A 23,378-nucleotide genomic window follows, 5' to 3' on the forward strand; every position below is an offset into this window, starting at 1 on the left:
GTTTTACTGGGGATTCTGATGTACAAAAGGAAGAACCGTGGGTGACGGGCAGGCAGCTTCTGGGATGGCCCCCAGCGGTCCCGTCTCCAGGAGTCCCCTCCCCAAGTTCAGGCTGGACCTGGGGACAGGCTTCTGAGACCAGAACGCAGACAGTGATGGGGGGGTCGCTTCCCAGGATGCGCGCACGCTCGCACTGCTCTGAGGTGGCCAGCGGTCCTTGGGGAGGTGCCCAGGGCAGAGGTGCCCGGCAAGGAACCCAGGCCTCCATCCAGCCACCCGTGTGGCACTGAATGCCACCAGCAACCTCACGGTCAAGTGTGGCTGGTGAAACAGAGCCACCCCCCCCCCCCCCCCACAGCCGAGCTCTGGGTGAAGTCCCGCCCCACAGGACCTGCGGGGACGTTGATGCTTTGTCGTGAGTCGCTGTTTGGGGGTGACCGCGATACAGGAATAGATAACGCATACCGCTAGAGAAGACACTGAGAGAACAACATTCAGTTGTCAAATTCGGAGCATTTACTTTTCTTTTTCCTGAAATCCGCAGCAAAGCAAAATTGTTTCTACTTTTACAGAAGCACTGATCTGAGCTAAGAGGATTCTTTTCCATATAGAAATTAAAAGGAAGGTAGTCATTTAAGACCCCTCTACCATTGTTTGTACTTAACTGTTATAACATTTAAAGATCTCGTTTCATACTTTGCACAAAGCCAAAGGCGATTCTGAGTAATTACATAACGAACATTTTGTCTACACTACAAATAATAAAACTCTAGTTCTTCAGACATAATACCCAGAAACACGTTTTTTTTTCCTTCTTTTTCGCCCAAGCATGCACCATTCTCTAAGATTCAGAAAAGGAGCCTTTACCGGGGACCCCGCACTCCTGCTTGGGGACCACGTGGCGGGCAGAGCCTCCCACCCATGGTGGCAGCCGGCAGCCACCCGGTGGCGGAGGGGCCGCCGATGCTGGAGCAGCAGGGCCCCCGCTACACGTGCTCCTTGTCGAACTCGCAGAGGAAGTGCATGGTGAGGTGGCAGGCCACGTCGTTCCAGCCCCCGGAAGCCACCAGCTCCACGCAATCCTCGTCGTCATAGGCGTTGTTGGGCTCCCCGCTGCGCCACTGGCTGAAGGTCTGCATGGGCGAGCGGTCCGCGTAGACAAAGGTGCCCTCCCGCTCCAGGTCGTTGATGCCGATGAAGACGCGGGCCAGGCCGGCCTGCGCGATGTAGGCGGCCAGCAGCCCGTTGGCGGCCTCATCCTTGGGCATGCCCAGCGCGCCGCCCCGGCCCTGGCAGGCCAGCTGTGCATCCACGTACCGCTTCTCCTCCTTCACCAGCAGGTAGATCTTCTGCTCCGTCTCGCGCACGCCGGCGACGGCTGCGGGGACAGGGCTGGAGGGCGAGCGCTCGCGGGTCCCCAGCAAACCCGGGGCGCCAACCCAGCACGTGCGCACGGGGAGCAGACCCAGGGCCGCTCTGCCTCCGGGCAGGGGTCGGGGGGACACGGGAGCAGGGAAGCCCCGAGAAGCACGTACCGTGTTTGATGAACTTCAGCTCCGCTGTGATCTGCGCGACCTGGTTGTCTGTCTCCCCGACGGCCTTCCTCAGCTGGCCGCACTCACACGGGATGCCTGCGGAGACCGCGCCCGGCGTGTGATGGGACTGACCCGGAGGCGGGCTCGGGAGGGGGTACCCCCTCCCCCGCATGCTAGGCGATTCAAAACACGAAGGCCTTTGAGGCTGCATGTAGATTTCAGACGTGATCCTAAAGGCAGGGAGCAGTGGAAGGGTTTCCACAGGGGCACCAAGGTCGGGTTCACGTTTCACAATCTCGCTCTGGTCGCTTAGGAGGAGCTCAGTGGAGGTATGGCGGCGAGAGCAGGGGGTTAGGACAGTCACCTCGGGAAGACTGCGGGCAGTGACAGCGCGGCAGGAGAGACGACAGGACGTTTGAGCAAAGTGGTGGAGCTGGAACCGTGGGGTGATGTTCAGTCATCCCAGCATGGCCAACCCTGCCTCAGCTCAGGTGTTTCCTCCTGGCCCTCTCAGGAGGACCCTAACCTTCCAGCTGTGAAGAGCTCCACGCGGTCAGGAACCTTCTCAGAATGTCACTCGGCCATCACAGCGCTTGGGGGGCCCGTCACCCATGGTGGCACTGCTGGCTTCGGCTTCTCCACCAGAGCAGGAGGGGCCGCCGGCTCCCGCCCACCCTCTGCTCTGACTCTGTGAGCACAGGGGCAGGACTTCTCACCTTTTCCTCAGAAATTCCATCGTGCGAAGCTCTCAGCCTGCCTTTCCAGTCTGAACACACTCTTTGGTGTTTGGCCCGGTCTTCCAAACTCTCAGCCCCCCTCTACCACTTAGAACCCAAACACTCCCCAACACATGGGCACCTGGAATGATGCTGGTGTGATTGGGGTTTTTTTCTTTAATGGAACTTTTTCTGAGACACACGTTGTCTTTGAGTTCACTGAGGTTTGAGGCACTGACGTTTTCTGGAGAGATGGGACCGGTATCAAGCTGACAGGTGCCTTCAGCTGGCAGGAAGGGCCTACCCAAGGGATGCAGACACTGTATCTTCCCCCTCAATCTAGTATCTGTGCAGTGTCTCCTGCGGTCACACGTGTTGGGGACGAGGACCAGAGGGTGCACACCTGTTAGGATGGCGTTTCAGTAATGGGGCTGAGAGGCCACAAGAGCCCGAGTGATGGTGGTGGGAACAGTCCGGCAGGGGTTGGGGGACACTGAGCATAGATGGCCTGAACCTGGCAGGGACAGGGGTTGAGTGACATTGGGGTGGAGGTGCGTGCTGGGCAGGGGTGCGGGTGCAGCCGAAGTCCAGGGAACAGCGGTGGGGTTGGAGCGGGCAGCAGGCTGTGCCACATGGAGAAAGAAGAAAGGGCAGCGGGCAGAGCTCCTCCGAGAAGAGAGGAAGAAGCAGGGGCCACAGGGCGGCAGGCAGAGAGGACGGGGGCTGCCCGCGGCCCGGTCTCCTGGCACCAGGGAGAAGTTAAGGGAAGTCGGTTAAGTCCACTGAGCTGGGCCGGGGTCCGCGGTGACAGGAGGGTCGTGGGGAGTCGGCTGCAAGGACACCCAGAATGAGGAAGATGAACCGGAAAGTACGGGCGCGCTTCTCAGAGAAGCTGGTGGTCAGGAGGGGGTCCTGATGCTCCCAGAGAACAGTAGGAAAGGAGGAAAGTGCGCTTTAGGGCGTGCGTATCTAAGCTGGATCGATGAGGTGATAATACACAGCTGGCGTGCAGACCACAGCCCTGAACGGGAACGAAAACATTCAGGTAGCAGGAAAGCAAATACTGAAATAGTCCATGGGAGGGTGTGATGCACGAGGAAGGCGTGTCAGTTACACGCGCTTTTTCCAGCCTATTAAGTTTTATGTCATGATTTATACTTTCTAAAAGTGCAATTTTAATACATTTCTAAAAAATCCTTGGACCCCTTATGCCATACCTGGTTCTCCATTAGGGCCAGGGGGTCCTATGTCACCAGAATCTCCTTTCTCACCTGGAAAAGAGAAGCAAGGCCAAAGTCACAAAGCAGGGGTGGGACGTGTCCCCTGAGTTCAAATGTCCAGGTAGCAATGTTCTTTCTTCCATGTGCAGTGCCCTGCGGTTCCTCCCAGACCCTCCTTCTGCGGTGAACTGGAGGGAGGAATGGTCTGTAGATGACTGATTCTTCAGGCTCTGTTTATGTGACGTGGGACATCCACATATCATGGGACTTCAGAGATTATCAGATGAGCGTTCTTTAAGTCAATTCTGGAAAACCCAGCATGTTTCCTAGAACACGCTATCACCTCGGAAATCCGTAACACCCAGTGCCAGTTCTCTCCATGTCCCACATCACAGCAAGAAAATTCAGGTAGAACAGGTAACGTCAGAGACGGATGGACCGTAGAGGTTCCCTCATCCAAACAGAGTCAAGATGAGAGCGGTCCTCCCTGTCCCTCTCTGAGAGGCAGCAAGGTGTCCCAGGGGCACAGCCACCAGGACACCTGGGCGCCAGCCTTCTGTGGACAGGACAGACGACTCAGCCACTCTGCCCCTCCGTTTCTTCCAACTTATGAAACAAAGGGATAGGAGGAAATCATGGCAACAAAGCTTTCTAGAAATTAGACAATGGCTATTTATTTTTAAATCACAGGAATATTCCTAAAGCACTACCTTTCTTCCCCCTGAGAGAACTTAAGCTTCTCGGCTGACCTGGGACAGTGAAGGGGCAGCGACTTCTACATCCTTGGAGAGTCATGTTCCGTTTGATGGGGATGGAGAGAGCTCGGCAGTCTCCGTCCAAGTGATTCCTTTTTTTTTCTTTTATCAACACCAGGAGCTTGGAAATGACTCAAGGATCAGCCTGACAAGGACCCAGGACGGCAGAGTCTCAGAGATGGAGCAGATCAGGTAAGCTAAGCCCAGTAAGGGCCTTCTTGGCAAGCTGTCCCCTGGTGAGACTCTGACATTTACCCAGAGCATATGCTGTATGTTAAAAGCACACACATCCCTATTTGTAGCCAGTATTCACTGCGTTCTTCACAGCAGCTAAAAGGTGGAAACAACCCCAGTGGCCGTCAGCAGATGAAGGGATAAATAAAACGTGGTCCATCCATGCAACGGAATATTATCCAGCCTTATATAAAGGACAGAAATTCTGACACCTGCTGCAACACAGATGAACCCTGGGAACATTATACCCAGTGAAACAAGACACAAGAGGACGAGTACTGTGCGATTCCATTTATATGGAATATCTAAACAGGCACGTTCACAGAGACAGACAGCAGGTTAGAGGCTGCTAGGGGCTGCAGGGGTGGGGCGTTACTACCTCACGAGGACAGAGTCTCTCTGGGGGAATGAAAACATTTTGGAAATGCATAGCGGTGGTGGTCCTACAACCTTGCAGTCGTGCTTAGTGTCACTGAATTACACTGAAAATAGTTAAAGTGACAAATTTTATGTTACAAATATATTACCACAATTTTTTAAAGCTTTTTCAAAGCTTCCGCATCCCTCTCTATATCACGCATCTCGATCTGTGTGCTCTGTAATGAATCCACGGGGCGGGTGTTGCCCACGGATCTGCCGGGAGGAGAGACGCAGCTCGCCGAGCTGGCCACACTCTTCGTCTCGGTCCTGGCTGAGGGACCCTTCCCACCAGGGACAGGCTGGGCCGGGGGAGGTCTGTGCCATTCGATCGGAACTGACCACCTGGACCCATCACAGCTCAAAGCCCCAGGCAGGGTGATGGAGCACAGGACTGCAGGCACCGCGCTGGGCAGAGCAGACCACAGCCAAACTCCCTCCCAGCCCCAAGCCCCCCAGCCTCTGTCTCCTGCTGCCAGCACCCATGACAGGACCTGGGGGAGCCCTTCACGGGGCTGAGGGGCCTCGCCTCCTCCACCCCGAGCCCTCTGGGGTCTAGCACGGGCGCAGGACAAGCCAGGGGCTCAGAAAGTATTTGCTGACTGAGTGCGGAATGGGGGGCGGGGGGGCGCAGAAGAGCCGGGCGATGCTGAGCGACCCCTTAACTGCCCTGGGGACAGTCTCCCGAGCTGCCCACCCTCCAGGGTTGTGCAGGTCAAACGGGGTCGCGTGGGCACTGGTGCTGCTCCCACGCTGCTGTCACCCTCCTGCCCCCCGTGCTTATGGGGAGCCACCCCCCAGTCTCAGAGAGTCTGAGTCACCCGAGCTGCAGGTGGACGGACAGTGTGTCGGGAACGCGGTCCTTCTGCTGCCTAAATGGGGCTCCTGATTCTCCCCCAGGCAGCATGTGAACCCTGAGGGGCAGGGAGCTCTCCCCACCTCGTGGCACCCAGTCAAGTCTGATCGATCCCAAAACGCAAACGCTGGAACACAGCTATCGTGTATAAAGCGCACAAAATAAACACGACCACCAGCTACTCTCTAAGCGCCCGGGAGGTGAGCCTGCGAGGGAACGTGAGCAGAGGTGTGTCGGAAGTACCTTTAGAACCAATGGGACCGATTTTTCCATGGCGCCCCACGCCGCCTTTCTGTCCTTTGTCACCCACGTCTCCTGTGGAAAACAATGAGATCACAGTTGGTCGAGGCACAGGTAATGCAGTACACCTCCCGTGTATCAGCCCACGTGAACACGCATGCACACACACACGAGGAGACCGAACACGTTACAACTCTTGTTTAACCTCTCCAAGGTCGTGTATCCGACTGACCCCAGAAGGCTCTACATGTCACCTGCTGATGTATTTCCCAAAGGAAGACACACACCCCTAAAGTCACACACACTACGGAACAGAGGAGGCCACACGGTACATCCCCATGTCCTCAACTCAACCGAGCGCCTTAGACTGAGCGCTTCCGGCCAGCAAGCAAGTCCTAGTTCTGTGATGTTCCCACAGCTCAGGCCAGGTCGAGGTCAGAGGACAGAACACAGGCTGAGGGGTGAACCACAGCAGAGATGCAGACACCCCACCAAAGCCGGCTCACGTTCGCACAAGGGTGAAGTGTCTGGCACAGAGCACGCGCACACATGTTCTCTTATTTGGTTACAGGAGGGATTCATCGCGCAGATGGGGTTCACGGGGGTTCAGCACTTGCCCGGGTCAAGTACCTGGTCCCGCCATGAGGTGACTCCTGCCCCGGACACCGTGTACAGTGTGTGATGCTGGGGACACAGGAGTGACAGGGCTCAGGGTCTGCGGGGGGGTCGGGGAGATAAGTGGCCAGTGGTAACTCACACAACTAGTATTGTAACAGGAGATGCCTGGGGCTCTGAGGAGGCATCCGGGAGCTGGGGAGAAGACAGCCACCAGCCAGGACCACATCACCATGCCTCTGGTCACACGTGGACGAGGCCTGGACAGGGACGAGGCAGGCACCGCAGGAGGCGGCCCAGGGGAGTGGTGTCAGGAGGGTAGGGAGAAATTCCCAGACTAAGAAATGTCTGGGAGGCAGAGACTTAGTAAATATTCACTCTGAGGATATGGTGAGGGCTTCACTTTATTGCTGGAAGAGGAACAAGCTACTCAGCTCTTGGGCCAGACAGGGCCACAGCGGCCCCGACAGCCACGCCCCTGGGGCTCTAAGTGAACCCCCCAGCACAGCCGTCCTGAGGCAGCTCCAGCCACAGAAAAGTGTTCCTTTGTTGACTTGCAGGAGCTTGAAAGGCGCCACCTGCTCCTTCCACCCAGCAGTCCTGGTTTTGCAGCCAGAGAGATGCACGGCTATTCTAATCCGCCGTCCACAGACAGTCCTTCAAACATCTACTGTTTTCTCCCTGAAATCTTCCCCTCAGCTTCCCCACCCTGTCTGTGCTCCCATACAGGAGCACCAGCCCCCAAGCAGGCCTGACCACTGTCCCCGCCTGCTGGGGACTGAAGTGCCCCCCAGATTCATATGCTGAAGCCCTGACCCCCATGTGATGCATCTGGAGGGGGTCAGGGTCAGAGGAGGTCACGGGGTGGGATGCATCCCCTGATGAGAGGATGAACAGCCTGGAATCCTCTCTCTCCACCATCTGTGGACACGGCCAGAAGTCGGCCGTCTGCAGGCCAGGAAGCGGATCCTCCCCAGACCCCAACCATGCAGACAGCCTGCTCCGGGACCCCTGCCTCCAGAACCGTGCGAGATCAGTGTCAGGGGCTTAAGCCCCTGTGTCTGTGGTGTTTGGCTATGGCCCCCGAGCCACTTGTCTGGACACCCTGGTCCCTTGTCTGGACCCTCTAGTCCATTAGTGTGGTCTGAGCTCAAAGATGACCACAGACACCCTGCTCAGCCTCCTGCAAAGTGTTCCAGAGCAAAGCCCCTGTCCCTGGAGTGCGCACTCAGCTACTGCCGTTGTTCCAGGGCCTCGGCCGCCACCCTCCTTCCGGACACCTTTTCTTCAAAAGGCCAACGTTCCCTTCCCTATAACTCTCCGTTGTGCCCCTCCTGAGGTCCTGGGGTCAACGTGAGCCCTGGGGAAGCTGGGCTGAGCCGGATAAGTGTCGAGATGACCTCCGTGCTCATGCTTTTTACTTTCACATCTCGCCAAATCACGGGGGGGTTTGGCTTGTTTTCACGCTGTCTCAGCAGGGTCTGCTGGGACACTTGCCATGGCGTCCTTACGGGGACGCGCAGGCCTGATAGACTGGATTAAGCTCGGGCTCCATCAGGCAGTCCCAGGGAGAGAGTGCCCAGGGCAGGAGGAGGTCTCAGAGACCCCCAACCCAACCATATCTTCAGGCAGGAAGGCACCTACAGTAATGCACCTACAGTCATGAGTCGGGTGGATGGTCCCCAGCACGTGGATCCCACTGAACTCCCACTGGAGAGGGGCAGGGTCGCCAGAGTCTGGAGAGCGGCTTCCTGCCTGGGGAACACGCCTCCTCGTTCAGAAGACCCGACACCGCAGAGGAGTCTGGTCCACGTTTTAATGGGCAGATTGGGGCAGACTGGGTGTGAGTGCAAACCCATCCCCTGAAGAGTCTGTTGTTTGCTAAGATTCCACCTAGAAAAGGTGAGGACAGAGTGTGGGCCTCCTGCCAACCTTGGGGTCACTTCTCCCCAAGACCCCTCCCTGCAGAGGGGAACTCAAAACAACACCTGCCACCCCTCTGCTCCCACCCAGACGGCTCCTGCTGCCCCTAGCAGACAGGGAGAGGGTAAGGAGGCTTGGACGAGCACACTGGAGGGGGAAACACCTGCAATCAAGAACAATGGCGAAAGCGCTGCCCCCTCCCCCACTCCCCGACCCCACGCGAAACCTCTGGGCTTAGCAGACGATTAACTCATGACTCACTGCTGAAGGATGCTGCTGAAGGATGCCGTCAGGGTCTAGCTCACATCCCGCTGTGGTAAATGAGTCAACCTGAGGGTGACTGGAGAGCCCTCGGCTTTCAGCCCGTCTCTCAATTGCACAGCCGAACTTCACCACTAATTCAAGCTTGCTGCTGACACGTGGCACCTGCCCCCAGCAGGTACTGAGCCCAGCTCCCGCCCTTGGAGGGGTGTGGGACCCGGCCCCTGCCGTAGGGGGCTCTGAGAAACCAGGCACACGTATAGAAAATCAATCGGATGCCAGCAGCTCACGGGGCAGGGGGATGGGGGCAGGCGGCGAGCCCAAGCCCAAGGCGGGGAATGAAGGCGCTGCAGGTCTGCAAACCTCAGGGTGGGAGTCCCCTGGGGGCTCGTCACCACTGATGGCCGGGCCCGCCCCGGGGGGGGGGGATTCCACAGGTCCGGGTGGGGCATCCCCGTCGAGCTCCCGGAGTGTTGCGGATGCCGCTGCTTCCTGAACCGGGCTTGGAGACCCCTGCGGTTTGCGGTGACGTGAGAAGGCTGGAGCTGCAGGAGGTCGCCCATGCAGGCCAAGGCTGGGGGTCAGGCAGCCCCAGGTCTGTGCTCTACCTTCGAGGCTGAGTCTCCCTGCGCCTCAGTTTTCTCTCTGCAGAGTGGTGTCCTGTAATAACAGCTCCTCTTGTGTGTGAGACTCCAGGCCCGCAGCGCCGTGTGCACAAGGCTTGGAGCTCGGGCCCTGCGGCCCAGCTGATTCTCCCCGTCACTCAGCTGTGCCATCTCTGTGCGTTTCTGACCTACATAATGGGGCTAATAACAGCCATAGTAGAGCCATCTCACGGGGCTGAGGGAAACGCGAGCACCGTCGGGTACGGCATCTGGCACGCGGCAGGTGGGCCTAAGTGTTGGCCACTATGACTGTCATTTGGAGGCAGAAGCTCCGAGCTGGGACACTGCTTCCTCAAGAGCGACCCATGTCCCCCATGACCCCCCTGGATCTGCACAAGCAGAGCCTCAGGCCCCACCAGCTCAAGCACCGAAATCTGCATTTTAACACATCCCTGGGTGATTCCAGGGGCCCCAAAGCTGGAGCAGGGCTGGACCAGACCCCGCAGGCAGCCCTCTTTGGAGGCTGGTTGAGATTCCATGGTAACCCACTGCTTGCTGCTGCCAGGAGCAAACTGGAGCTAGCAATAGAGGTGCTTGCAATCTGGGGCAGTTCTGCTCGTTTCTCCAACTTTCAGAGATAAATTAGAATACTTCCAGGTACACTGTGTGCCAGGAAAGCCTGTCCACATGTACTGATGGATCTCAACCTCACAGTGTTATTGCCATTACCACCTGGCATGGGCTGAATTGTGTGTCCTCCAAAATTCTTATGTTGAAGCCCTAACCCCCAATGTGACCATATTTGGAGATGGCCTTTCAAGAGGTGATTAAGGTTAAATGGGGTCAGAAAGGTGAGGGCCTAATCCGATAGGACTGGTGTCCCTGGAAGAAGAAGACACACCCAGTGAGCCACACACAGAGGAAAGGCCTCGTGAGGACACAGGGAGAAGGCGGCCATCTGCACCCCACGGAGAGAGGCCTCAGGGAAGCCAGCCCTGCAGACACCACGGTCTCTGACTTCCAGCCTCCAGGGCTGAGAGAATAAACATCTGCCGCGTTTGCTACAGCAGCCGCAGCTGACTGGTACGCTTTCCCTCTGCCCCAGAAGCGAAAGTGGAATCAGACGGGTGGTGCCGCCCACCACCAGTCATGCCACTAGTGCAACTGGTGTCCAGTGATCCAGGGCGCAGCCTGCAATCGGGCAGACCAGGCCCGGGTCCCGGCCCCCAACCCGCGCAGCCTGGGGTGGGTCACAGCCCTCAGAGCCTCGGCTTCCTCACCTGCAAGGTGGCATTACCCTCAGGCCACTGAGCACAGGACATCGGCCCAGGTCTCCTGGCCACACCCAGGGCCCCGAGCCCTCACCTCAGCTGTGGGGCAGCGGCCTGGTCCCCACAGACCCAGCCACAAGCCAAGGCTGCACTTCGAGGGACTGGGCCTGAGGGCATGCTGCAGGCTCGTGGGAGACAAACAACCCTCCCCAGGGCCCAGAAGGTGGGAACTAGGAAACCAGAGAGAGCAGAGCCGACACCCAGCCTCCCGTGGTGCCGGCTCACCTGTGAGGAGCCGCTCAGGGGCCAGGCCTCACCTGTCCCTGTTCAGCCCTGCATCCTCGGGGCCCACGGCCCAGGCCCTCGGACCAGAGGAGACCTGGTTCGCGACACCCCCTGATGACCTCACAAGAGGGCCTCTGTGCAGAAGGCTAGGCGCTGGGGGCAGCTGGGCCTGATGCGGACGGTCACCCCAGCCAGAACGACCAGCGCCCTGCCGTGCACAGCTCCCAGTCATCAGTCCCGCCCCAAGAGGGGTGTCAGAGTAACAATAGCCACCACCTGTGGGTGCCTGCTGGGCAACGCATGCACACACACACGTGCACACACACACACACACATGTACCTATATGTGCATGCATGTACACGTGTGCATACACACGCATTCACATATATGTGCGCACATGCACTGTGCATGCATTCACATACGTGTGCTGCATATACACAACGCACACACATTCACATGCATGCATATGCACATGCACATATACTCATACATACACATGCATGCACACATGCATGCATTCACATGCATATACACATACATACGCATATGCACACAGATACATATGTGAACCCATGCATGCACACACATGCATTCCAAATATGCGCGTGCATATACATATATACATACACGTGCGTTGCGTATACATGCATGTACACACGCACACATATCTACATTCACAATACATGCACACATACACACAAACAGCATGTTCAAACATACAAACACACACCAAGCAAGCCTTTCATCCTCACAGCACTCGGGCTGAAAGCTGGAAGCAGTAGCCTACAGCAGGCCCCTGCACCGTGACCCTGCACACAAGGTCAAGGGTGTGGGCTGCCGTTCCTCACAGGAATATTCTCTCTTTGGGGTGTGTTGGAGAAGAAGAAAAAGCAAGAACCATTGAGTTCCCCGAGATGTCCACACACTCTCCACTTGAGGGCAACCCAAGGTCGTCTGCGATGCTGACTTGCCTTAACTCGCAGACACTCCTTGGAAAGCAGCAGAAAAGCAGTGTGGTTGCCAGCCTAGAGGAGACTGGATCTGAACAAGAGCCCTGCTGGCTTCATCCCGCCTCCTCTTGCCTCTCCAAATGACAAGGAGCTTTTTGCAAAAACCAAACAAATCCCCCCACCCTGGTGGTGTGGGATGACTGGAAACGCACCAGACACACTCAGATCCGGTCCCTTTAAGTCTCCAGAGCTGGCGGTGGTGGCTCCCCAGGGAGCTGTGACTGCGGTGCCAGCCCTTCCCATCCCATCCCGTTTATGAGAAGTGTGCCAGCGCACGTTTGTCCTCTGGACGTGCACGAGGAACGGGGGCAGCTCGCAGTGGGCTGCTAATTCTTATTAATTTTAATGAAGATCTCACACCGTCCTTTGAAAAGGAGACAGGGCAGAAAGAGCACTTGGCATCCAGCTGCCTCTGAGATTTTCGACGGAGATAATGTGCACATTACAGCGCCCAGAAAGCCCGTCGCTGACGTAGGGTCGCCCTCCCCCATCGCAGGCCAGGTGGGTCCCCAGCTTCTGCGCCCAGGGGCCCGGCGGCCTCTTAGCTGCGTGTCTGGGGGCTAGGAGCTTTGACAGCTGGGACGACACGCTTTTAGCAGGTCGTGTGGCAGAGCCAGCTCCGTGCTGTGTGCCACAGCGCGCACTCTGACAGTGTGGGGACAGCTCTCATTTCAATAAAGGACAATGGACAGCGACAGCGGGAGGCTCTGCCGGCCCTTGGGCTTGCCTTTGTTATTCCAGAAAAGGCAGCCGTCAGCTTTCTGGCGCTTTCTCCTACAGCTGTTTTGAGTTCTCAACAGGGGGGCTGCTCAGTGTGTGACCAGAGGCCACCCCCTAACACAAGGCAAATCAGTGGAAGAGGAAGCCGCCCTGCAGCAGCCCCATGTCCACGCAGCTTGCATTTCGCGGAGGCTGACGTGAGAAGGGCGCCAGCTGGAGGGCGTCCAGATCCTCGCGATCAACCTGCAATCCCACCCCACACAGCCCCGGGCGACCGGCAGCCCCAGCGCGGGCCAACGGACTCGCCCCATCTCAGGCCGCCCCCCAGACCAAAGCTGAAGCTGCGTTTTAACTCAGGCCCAGCTGGTCCCCACGGTTTGGGAAGCGTCCTCAGAGCAGGGCTGTCTGCTCAGTAGGCAGCAGGGAATGGACCCAGCTCAGCGTGTTCCGAAGCCTCGGCCCGCAGACTTCTCTAGAACCTGGGGCGAGCAGGTGCACGCACACCTGAGGCCCTCAGCCACAGACAGGTCACCCGCAGATTTCAAAGATATTTCAAGACATTGAATGTCAAGATATTTTACAAACAATTGATTGAGAGCCTTCCAAGGGCCAGGTCCTTGATGGCACGTGAACAGTCCAGTCAGGAACGAGGTGGTAAGTGAAGGAGAGGGTCCCGCGGGGGAAATGGAAATGTGCAAAAACCCGGGGAGATGGGACCCCACTGAGGAATTCTGGACTACCCACAGGGAATTACTCACGCTTTTTCATGAACTAGCAAGACAGTAAATAAGAGTGTTTAGTCTTCTGACAATTTCATAGAGAATGTTACTGGTAGAAATAACCATCACCAAATAAAACCGACGCTGGCTAAAACTACACAGAGGAAAATTGTCATTAACTAAACATTGATGGGAGAGTCCTGTCTATACAATTTAGAGCTGAAATTTTCAACCAGGTGCAAATAATGACACTCTCAGAAGAGCTCAGGATGGCAGAGGTGAGAGTTGGGAAGATGTGAGGTAGGTAAAAAACTAAAACGTTAAAACTGTTCAAGGAGGACTTCCCTGGGGGCACAGTGGTTAAGAATCTACCTGCCAATGCAGGGGACACAGGTTCGAGCCCTGGTCCGGGATGATCCCACGTGCCGCGGAGCAACTAAGCCCATGCACCACAACTACTGAGCCTGCGCTCTAGAGCCCGCGCGCCAAAACTACTGAGCCAGTGTCCTGCAACTATGGAAGCCCGCGTGCCTAGAGCCCATGGTCCACAACAAGAGAAGCCACCACAATGAGAAGCCTGTGCACCACAACAAAGAGTAGCCCCTGCTCGTCACAACTAGAGAAAAGTCCACGCGCAGCAGCAAAGACCCAACGCAGCCAATAAATAAATAAATAAATAAAATTGATTCTTAAAAAAAAAAAAAAACTGTTCAAGGAGTCCGTGAAAATTCACAGGGGAAAAGTAATTCCAGTGAAAATAATTTCTAAACAATGAAAATCAAGTGTGAATGATGTAAGTGCACTGCATAAACACAACTGAGGATTTAAGTTGGCTTAATGTAGTGCCTGGGGAAATATCAACACAGCCTCAAGTGGAAATAACCGTTTTTGAAAGGTCCCAGCCGACTCTGAAGGGGCCGCTGTCCGGGATGAGCGAGGACCACCTTGGGTTCAGTGCCGGTGGGCGTGGGGCTGGAACAGCTCGGAAGTGGGAACAAGGCAGCTGCGCGAGGGCCCACGGTGCACCAGGCTTGCTGCTCCCGAGTTCCCAGCTTTCATCCTTTAATAAACAATAGGGACTGATAGCGACTACGTTATTATTTTGCCTTCACGGGTTGGAAGCGAGGGTGTGAAGCCAGCACAGCTGGTAAACAGCACTGTTGGCGTTGAGCGGGTCTGCCCCGCCCACACCCTGCCCTTCCCGCCCCGGAGCCCTCATCCTAGGAGCCCCTTTCGGAAGCCTCTGGACAGGTACCCAGATCCAGCCCACTGCCATTCTTCGTAGAAACCAAGCTGATGCAGAAACCAGGCAAGTCTCCCCAGCGCCCCGCCCTGCAGTGGTCACTGCTCTCCGTAGGGGACAGGGCCCCCGGGCAGTAGCTGCAATCCGCTAAGAGCAGGGCACTGGTGGGAACGCCTCCACGAAAGCAGGATGCAGGAGGATGGGAAGGTGGCCGGGAGAATCCCGCATCCCGGCGGGAGAGCGGTTCCAGTGAGGAGCCTTGGGGCGTCCTGGAGCTGAGGTCGCCTCCCAGCACACCTGAGTCTCCGAGCACGGCCCGCCTCGAGCTTCGCCACACTGAACCTGCGCTAGCGCTTCTGAGGTTGGCCGCAGCTCTCAGTTTCCGGGCTCCGACGAGCCCAGGTGCAGCCATGCTGACCCCGTGAGCATGGCCGTCAGTGTGTGGGAGACCGCCAGAGCTCACGAACCCTCACCTGGGCCTCCAGGTGAGCCTACATCGCCAACAGGCCAGGGCCACGGCCACAGCAACCTTTCAAAATACCTGTTAACATCCAAAGTATAGTTCATGCACGTTGCTGGGAACACCAACGACAGAGACAGGAGAAAATGTAAAGAAGAATTTAAAGAAGAGAATTTAAAGGTCCATAATCCTATAACCCAGAAACGTCTACTACTACTAGTATTCTGATTGATTTCTTCTCCATCCTTTTTCTTCGCCTTTTTGTAAATATCTTAGTCGATCACATGTCTGTTCTTGTATCCTATTTTATTCTCTTATATTCTATCATGCCACGGCCAGTCCTCTTTTTAAAGGTCATCCAAAAATGGATATTTCCTAGATTTCTACGTAACTATCCCACTATTCAATAATCCAAATATATCCCACTTGGGTTGACTTGTTCTCTGTGCTCTACAAAGTAGCAAAGACCCCAGACCAAACCTGCTCATTTTGTCAGTGGCGAAGCCAGACCCCTGGCAAGCCCGGTGATCACTGCCCCATCGCCTCCTAGCCTGGCAGGTTCCTTGTCAGGCAGGTCAATGGGACTGTAAAGGGCAGGTCCAGGCTCCCCTCTCCTGCCCGAATCATACACAGGACTCTGCTCTCGAACATACCGCTCCCAGTGGAGTTTTAAGTTACCCATGGGTAGGAGACATTCATCAAAATGATTTCATACATGAGAAATCCTTACACTAAAATTTGCCATTAAATTTAAGAAATAGATTCAAACTTATATACACAATATAATTACAACAAAGCAAGAAAAGTCACCCCGAAAAAGGAAATATACCAAAATAAGTGGTTATCTCTGGATGATTTTATTATGCCTGATTTTCCTCACTTTTATAGATATATATAAATTTTCTATCATGAGCACACCTTACTGTTACATGTTAGAAAAACTTGAAACAAGACAGATTCTCGATCCAGCCCAAATTCCCCTCCACACTGCCCCGCAGCTTTCTGCCTCAATTTATTCTCCAGGGTCCACATATCTGTTCTCCCCCTCTGACTCTGGGGCTCAGGTGGCCTCCCCGAGATCTCAGCACGTAACAGCACTCAACTTAGTGGTTAATGACAGGAAAACGCAGTGAATTAGGCTGTTGCCTTCCCAGCAACGTTCATCCTCATCAGAAGATTCGGACGCTATAATAACAGCATTTATAGTTTCTGCGTGCTTGTCCTGCCTTTTCAAGAGTGAGAATAAGAGAGAATGATGATGATGACAGAGCGATGAGAGAGCTACATGTTGGTGACACTAGTGACAGAGATGAGAGAGCAGCCACGGGTCCACATTGGCATGAAATTAGGCATTGCCTGCTGCACGTGCGTTGAGCTCAAACATCGTTACTTTGAAAAAACATCAATGCAAAAACCCCGCGCTTCCACGGCAGGGGGGGTGGGTTCAATCCCTGGTCAGGGAACTAAGATTCCACATGCTGCACAGCTCGGCCAAAGGGAAAAAAAAAAAAAATCAATGAAATGGCGTCATGAAAATGAATTTGTGACCATCCAGAATAGAGGCATATTCACTTCCTAACTGTGAAATGTGACATTGTCCTCACAAGACAATAGAGGGGGACTTCCCTGGTGGCGCAGTGGTTAAGAATCCACCTGCCAATGCAGGGGACACGGGTTCAATCCCTGGTCTGGGAAGATCCCATATGCCGCGGAGCAACTAAGCCCATGCGCCACAACTGCTGAAGCCCACACGCCTAGAGCCCAGGCTCCGTAACAAGAGAAGCCACTGCAATGAGAAGCCCGCACACCGCAATGAAGACCCAATGCAGCCGAAAAATAAATTAAAAAAAAAGAACCCAAGAAGGTTTTTTAAAAGACAGGAAAAGACAATCCTCAAAAAGGAAAAAAAAGAAAAGAAATACAAATGACTTTTAAACACCTGAAAAATAAGCTGGCTTCATTTATGATAAGAGAGGCTAAGTTAAAGCCCCACTGACGTGGCCTTCCACGGCTACCAGACTGGCAGCTTTCTGAGGCAGGGAGGGTGAAGGGGTCGGCCGTCTTGTGCTTCAATAAACAGAGGGTAAATGGATTCGATCCTTTTGGAAGGCCATATCCACCAACATTTCAAACGCACGTGCATTTTGATCAACAATTACTCTGTCCGGAATTTATCTTCAGGCTGTACTCGTCCACATTAAAAATGACATTTACAAGATTACTCACTCACTGCAGCAAGGCCCTAGGGAACTGTAAATCTGCAGTAATAGGAGACCAGTTAGATAAAGAACGGACACAATGTCTCCAGGCGAGAGCAAGCACAACCTGCATGTCCTCCTGTAGAATGAATGATCTCCAAGAACATGGTTAAGTGAAAATGCAGAACATTACATACATTTTGCAATTGTTTGTACAGAAGCAGGAAAGAATAGTGTTCACTCAGCCATTACAAAATATCTCTGTGAAGATAAAGAAACCTAACAGTGGTTGTCAGTGGCGAGGGCTGCTGGTGGGGATGGGAAGGAGACTAGTGGCTGTGAATAATTTCTGTATGTTTTGAACTTTGAACCAGGACAACAGTTCTTTTATTTTTTTAATTAATTTGTTATGAGTAAAGGGAAAGTAAGAAATAAAAATCAGCATGTGGGCTTGATGGAGGGATGGTGGTGACACAAGTGCTCGGGATCTAGACTGTGACCCGGGTTTCACAGGCATTTGCAGCTGCCAAACTCACTGACGCTACGTAAATCACACCTCAAAACACGAAAAAACTGGGACTTCCCTGGTGGTCCAGTGGTTAAGATTCAGTGCTCCCAATGCAGGGGGTGCGGGTTCGATCCCTGGTCTGGGAACTAAGATCCCATATGCCTCACAGCGGGGCCAAAATAAATTAATTAATTAATTAAACAAAAAAGAAAAAACCAACATTTAAGAATGAAAAAACAGTGCATGGACTTAAAAACATAACAACCTTTATCTGTGTTGTTACAAGAACCACCTAACTCCGATGCTATGAGGCGGGGTGGGGACCGGCTGGATAATCCCAGCACGTGTTCTCATAGAATAGTGTGCGGGCGTTGACAAAGCACTTCCAAACACAGCTTTTACGGATTTCACAAACTTTAAAGCAGTAAAAGGAAGTACATCCTAATGGTGGCATTTACTGACATCACCGTGCACCATGTAGCTTCTTTTTTAGGTAGGATCTATTTTCTGTAAGCCCCAGCACAACCCCAGGAGGCAGGCTGAACGACACTATTTTTTTTCCTAATGAGGAAACAAATTCAAGGTGACTAGGGTCCGTTAGCCAAAACTGGGAGGCCACGGTGTAACCCCCCATGCCCCACCCAAATCTGTGCTCTCTCTCCTTTGCACACCTACATGACTGTTTCCATCACTGTTCACACGCCTCCATCACTGTTTGCACACCTTCATAATTGCACTTATACGTGTAACGATCACAAGTGATCCCCAATTTGCACGTGAGGCCAAGTGAGCGCCGAGTTTCCATACACGTAACCACCCGATGAGGCACACCTCCCAGAAGGCACTTTGTTTCTCGGTGCCGGGCAGGCCAGAGCCAGGGAGCACTGTTTAAAGAGCACTCTCTGTGCCCTGCTTCAGTCCCGAGACCTACACAGGTGCCAGGTTCCTCTCGAACACACCCCCCTTCTCCCCACCAACAGCTCTCCAGGAGCCGGTGCCCCAGCTGTGCCCTTGGGGCCCAGGGGCAGCAGGTACCTTTCTCTCCCGTGGGGCCGACTCTTCCAGGCCGTCCTGGTGCGCCTTTGTCCCCCTTCTCTCCAGCATCCCCTGTGGAAAAAGTCACATGCCTTTAGGACCTTGCTCTAAGCGCCGGGGTCCAGTGTCTGTGTGCCGCCAGCCAGGCCCCTTGGCCTCCCTCTTCCCATCCCACCCCCGGGGGGTTTCACACCTTCCTCCCAACCTGCTCCCAGCTTTGGCTCTAGGTCTCCCTCCCCAAGTCTCTTCTCAGGATTCTGCTGCCTTGCCTCCCCACTCCCTCTGGGAATGCATCTGTCCCTCTCTCCATCCATCCCCCTGGGCTGGCCCCAGTCTGCCCTCTGGTGCACAGGGCTCCCCAGGACCCACCATGGCTGCTCTGCTGCCCCTTACCACCCGCGCTGGCCTCTCTCTTCCCTTGTCTGGCCGGTACTCTCGGGAAGAATAAACTTGGGCACACGAGTCGGCGTCCCCTTGTCCCTTCAGTGTGAGCACCCCCCAGAGGGTACACTACTGCTCAGGGGCAGGGTCCTCCCACACGGGGACACCTGTGACCAGGTGAGCACACCACCCGGTTCAGGTTCGCTGGCCAGGTGCGTCCTGCTCTCAGCCTAAGCTACACACGCCCCCAGCCTTCCTCACAGATCCTGACCATGTTTTGGCACATTTTCCTTTATTTCCTGTTTTGTTCAGAACCGAAACAGGGAAACGGGCTGTTTGTGGAGCCTCCCCGGTACCCCGCACTTAGCACGTCCCAAGTCGACCTGGTGGTTTTCCCCAGAAGTGAGTCTCTTCTGTGGACTTTCCTGCTCCTGCCGTTGAGACACCGAGTCTCCCAGACTCCAGGCTCCAAGCCCCACGGTCATCTCTGCTTTTCTGTCTCCCTCATCGGATAAGTGCAAGCATCGCCCAGCTCTGCGAAGCCCAACCGGCCGCTCCCTCCCGATGCCCATGGGGGCTCCACGCTCAGCCACGTCTCTGCAGTTCTGGAGGTGACGGGACCACCAGCCCGCCCTCATGCGGCTCAGGGCAGGAGACAGGTCGCAAACAACCGTGGAGACACCCTGTCTGAGCAGCACAGTGCACGGGGGGAGCAGAGGACGGAGTGCGGATGGGACATCAAGGCCCCTCCCGGTGCCCCCCGCCGCCCCCCACTCCAATCCACCCCAGAACCATCTTCCTAAAACACAGAGTCCGTTATGATACTTCCCTTCTCAAAGGAGATTCAAAACCACCAACAGACAAATGTAGTTATAAATAATGTCCCATTTTTAAGCTCCTCCCCACAGGCCTGCACCTGGAGCCCAGGGGTCCGGTTACACTGCTGCCTCTGCCTAGTCGGCCGTGACCATCAACCCACCTGTGCGGGTTTCACCTGCTCACCTGACTGTCCAGGAAGCTGTTCCTCAGCCCCTCACTGGATCTCCGTTCTCCCGTGATGAGGACCCTGCTCTGTACCACAGTCACTGTCTCGTGGCCTCATCTACTTCCCTGATGTATCTGCCTCCCACGGGTGGGTGTGGGTGCTGACGTGCACCTGCCCAGCTGTGCAAACAGCAGGCCAACATTCAAGTGAACTTTCATTCTCCGTAAATTCTCTACACATGCCTTCATTTGGTAAGACGCTTCCCTGAGATTACAGATTCCACAGTGGAATCCCCCAAACTGATAATCTGGCCTTAAGGGGAGGGGGCGTTCCATTTAAACGTGGAATGCAGGGCTGGCGTGTTACTGCCACCCCGGCACAGCTGTGCCGGCTCCATGAACCGCTGCTAAAGGGCTGTTGGCACACACGGGCCCCTGAATTTCTGGGTAGTTCTCGGGTTTTTTCTTATCTTTTAAAAAGAAAGGAAATCATTACAGTAGTAATATTTGGAGAAGAACTGATAGTCTACCAAGAAATACCGACTAACAGACTGATCTCACCATCAAGAATCAGCAGACATTGGAGGGGCACCAACATCGTGAAAAAAGAAATAACAACCCAGGAAACAGGACTCAGCGGGGCAGCCAGAATCTGACTGTGAAAGACACTGAATATCCTCATAAAGATGAGAGAGAAGAGGCAGCTACGAACTAGAACAAGCGGCAATGAAAGGGGACCAACTAGGGAATCTCGTGCATGAAACACATTTTTGAAACAAGTTACTCTACAGGCAGACTGAGTAACAGAATGGCCAATGATAAAAGCTAATTCATGAGACAAATAATTAGGATGAAGAACTTGTCTACAAGGCAACACTGAGAGAGAAGGAGATGGAAAGTTTTGTTTCGGTTTTGAAGTTATCACGTCGAGCGTTGAAGAAAAAACCCCACAGATCCCAACATGCATCATACAGGAATTCCAGAAAAGGAGAAGAGACATTCGAAGCCTTAACAGCTGTGAAGATTTAATAGCTATGACTTCCCGGCACTAAGGAAAATCACCGAAGAGCACAATGCGCGTGCCCACAGAGTGCCAGCAGGAAAGAAATGAGGGGAAAATAACTCAGATGTGTCAGAGTGACACGCAGAACATCAAGAATCAAGAGAAAATTCTATGAGCGCCACGAGGAGAAGGAATGTTTAAAGACTGCACGCACGTGAATGAGAATTAGATTGACACAGAATTGTCATTAGCAACACAGGGTACGAGAATAAAATGAAGCAGGAACTTGAACAGAAGGGCTGTAATTTAGACTGAGATCAGAAGAGGCCTCTCTGATGAAGTGGCTTTTAATGCAGACCTGCTGAACCAGGAAGATGCAGCCAGGCAGAGATTGAGGAGACAAAAGGACACTGCACAGGTGAGGTGGGACGAGCCGGGAGGGCCGGGCACAGACAGCGCTCAGACCTCACACGTACGGCCCACCGGACGCCCCCGCCAGGCTTTAAGGAGGAAAATACCGTGGTCCCATGCCTGCGTCAGGGGAGGACAGTGAGATTAATGGTTCCAGGGTCCAGGCCAGACGCGAGCATTATCAGTGCCCACGTCCCACTGCCCCCCGTGGACGGAGGGTCCACGTCGTGCCCGCCTGCGTCTCCTGGAGCAGCCGGGAGAGCCCTGGGCCGCACAGCGGCTCTGTGGATAATCGTGGAAAATTAACACCAAGCAAACCCACCAGCTTCTTCTATAGATTAAGATGAACTCCTAGCATTCACACACAGCCATTCGCTTAGTTCCATTAATTTAACCTGCCCCCGCCCTGCCCCGTGAGGCAGGGATCACGTCCACTTTATGATGAAGAGCCAGGCCAGAGACAGGCGACAAGCCAGCTCTCCAGCTCCGGGCAGCAAAACCCTAATCAGAGAACAAGCAGGCCACGTCCCCGACTGGACCCTCCTCTGGGAGAGAAAGCAGTCAGGACAGGAAAGAGGCAGGGAGACCAGAGCTGAGGAGGGAACTGGCCCAGAGCAGCATTTCAGAAGCGTGAAATCCCCACATGCATGTGTTAGTCACATTATTGGCTTTATCAACCTTCTTTCAATTAATTTGATAAAACCTGTAAGAATAACGATGCCCTTTTAAAATCTCTGAGCAGCAGGCTTGCTAATACACACCAGTGTTTTCCTACCTACAGCCCATTTTTCCAGCCATCAAGGAAAGACTGCTTTTCCATCAGAATGAGTTGTTACTCTCTCCAGATACAAAGATAATGTGCTACATTTAGGTCTGTAATAGCACATGACTTTCTTCTCAAGGAGAAGGCCGCCTGGAGTCCTTGAGAAGGATTCTGAAGCCCAGTGTGGATTCGCAGGAGGAAGCACCAGGACGGGCCGGAAGCAGCCGGGCGCCATGTCCCCAGAGACCTCCTGCCACCTCCAGGCTCCGTCTCCAAGGAAACGGGCACTGGCTCCACCCTCGCAGGCTAAGCCTGGCCTGGTGGGGCCTGTAACACAGACGCGGCTGATGAACGAACGGAGACCCCTCACCTGCCTCTTTCATCTTAAGGGCGGGGCCTGAATTGTGTTTATCTCCACTGACCAAGGCAGGCCCTGGCACATGTGCTGTAATCAGATCTTTCACAGACTGCCCTGGCTCTCCGGCGCATCCTGCTCTCTGTGCCCTGAGAGCAGCATAGAATGTCCTCGAGGTCGGAGCTTGGTCTGAGGAGGAGCTGGGTGGGACCAGGCGCCGGGCAGAGGGCGGCCGGCCCGCCGCTGCCCCACGCTGCACGAGACGCGGATCCGGGGAAGGAGCTCTGCCGTGATGCCAATCTTCACTTTGCAGGGGACGCACATCCACATGGGCCTGAACGTTTGCTGCTTAGAAGCCCCAGACTTGCTTTGCTGCCATAGATTTCTCTCCTCCACTCTCACCCCTGCTGCCCAAGTCAGAGCATGAAACCCCTCCTCTGTTTCGGCTCAGCACCCTCGCATCACAAAGAAGGAACTCTCACTGACCCACGCTTCTGCGTCACAACAAGACACGCACAGAGGGTAACAAGGTGAGGTGGGTGTGGTCATCAGCGTGACAGCGATCCGTCCACAAGGTACCTGCCTATTCGAGCATCATGATGCACACCTTGAATAGACAGAGCTTCCATCTGTCAGTTCCACCCCCAGCAAAGC

The 23,378-nt window shown here is 54.7% G+C and overlaps 1 protein-coding gene across 1 annotated transcript in view; it reads right to left on the bottom strand.

The window, feature by feature from the left end:
* Nucleotides 1-526: 526 nt before the first annotated feature.
* COLEC11 (collectin subfamily member 11) overlaps nt 527-23,378 on the bottom strand; it is a 30,028-nt gene continuing 7,176 nt past the window's right edge. Inside the window, exons 4-8 of the mRNA XM_027113866.1 lie at nt 18,828-18,899; nt 5,977-6,048; nt 3,469-3,522; nt 1,536-1,631; nt 527-1,378 (exon numbers count right to left, since the gene is read on the bottom strand). Of these exons, the coding sequence (XP_026969667.1) occupies nt 987-1,378; nt 1,536-1,631; nt 3,469-3,522; nt 5,977-6,048; nt 18,828-18,899 (686 nt within the window). The 3' untranslated portion in view covers nt 527-986. The remainder of the gene's footprint in view (nt 1,379-1,535; nt 1,632-3,468; nt 3,523-5,976; nt 6,049-18,827; nt 18,900-23,378) is intronic.

Source organism: Aethalodelphis obliquidens, unplaced genomic scaffold, assembly GCF_003676395.1.
Source record: "Aethalodelphis obliquidens isolate GAN/ISIS:26980383/991018 unplaced genomic scaffold, ASM367639v1 scaffold12, whole genome shotgun sequence".
NCBI lineage: Eukaryota > Metazoa > Chordata > Mammalia > Artiodactyla > Delphinidae > Aethalodelphis > Aethalodelphis obliquidens.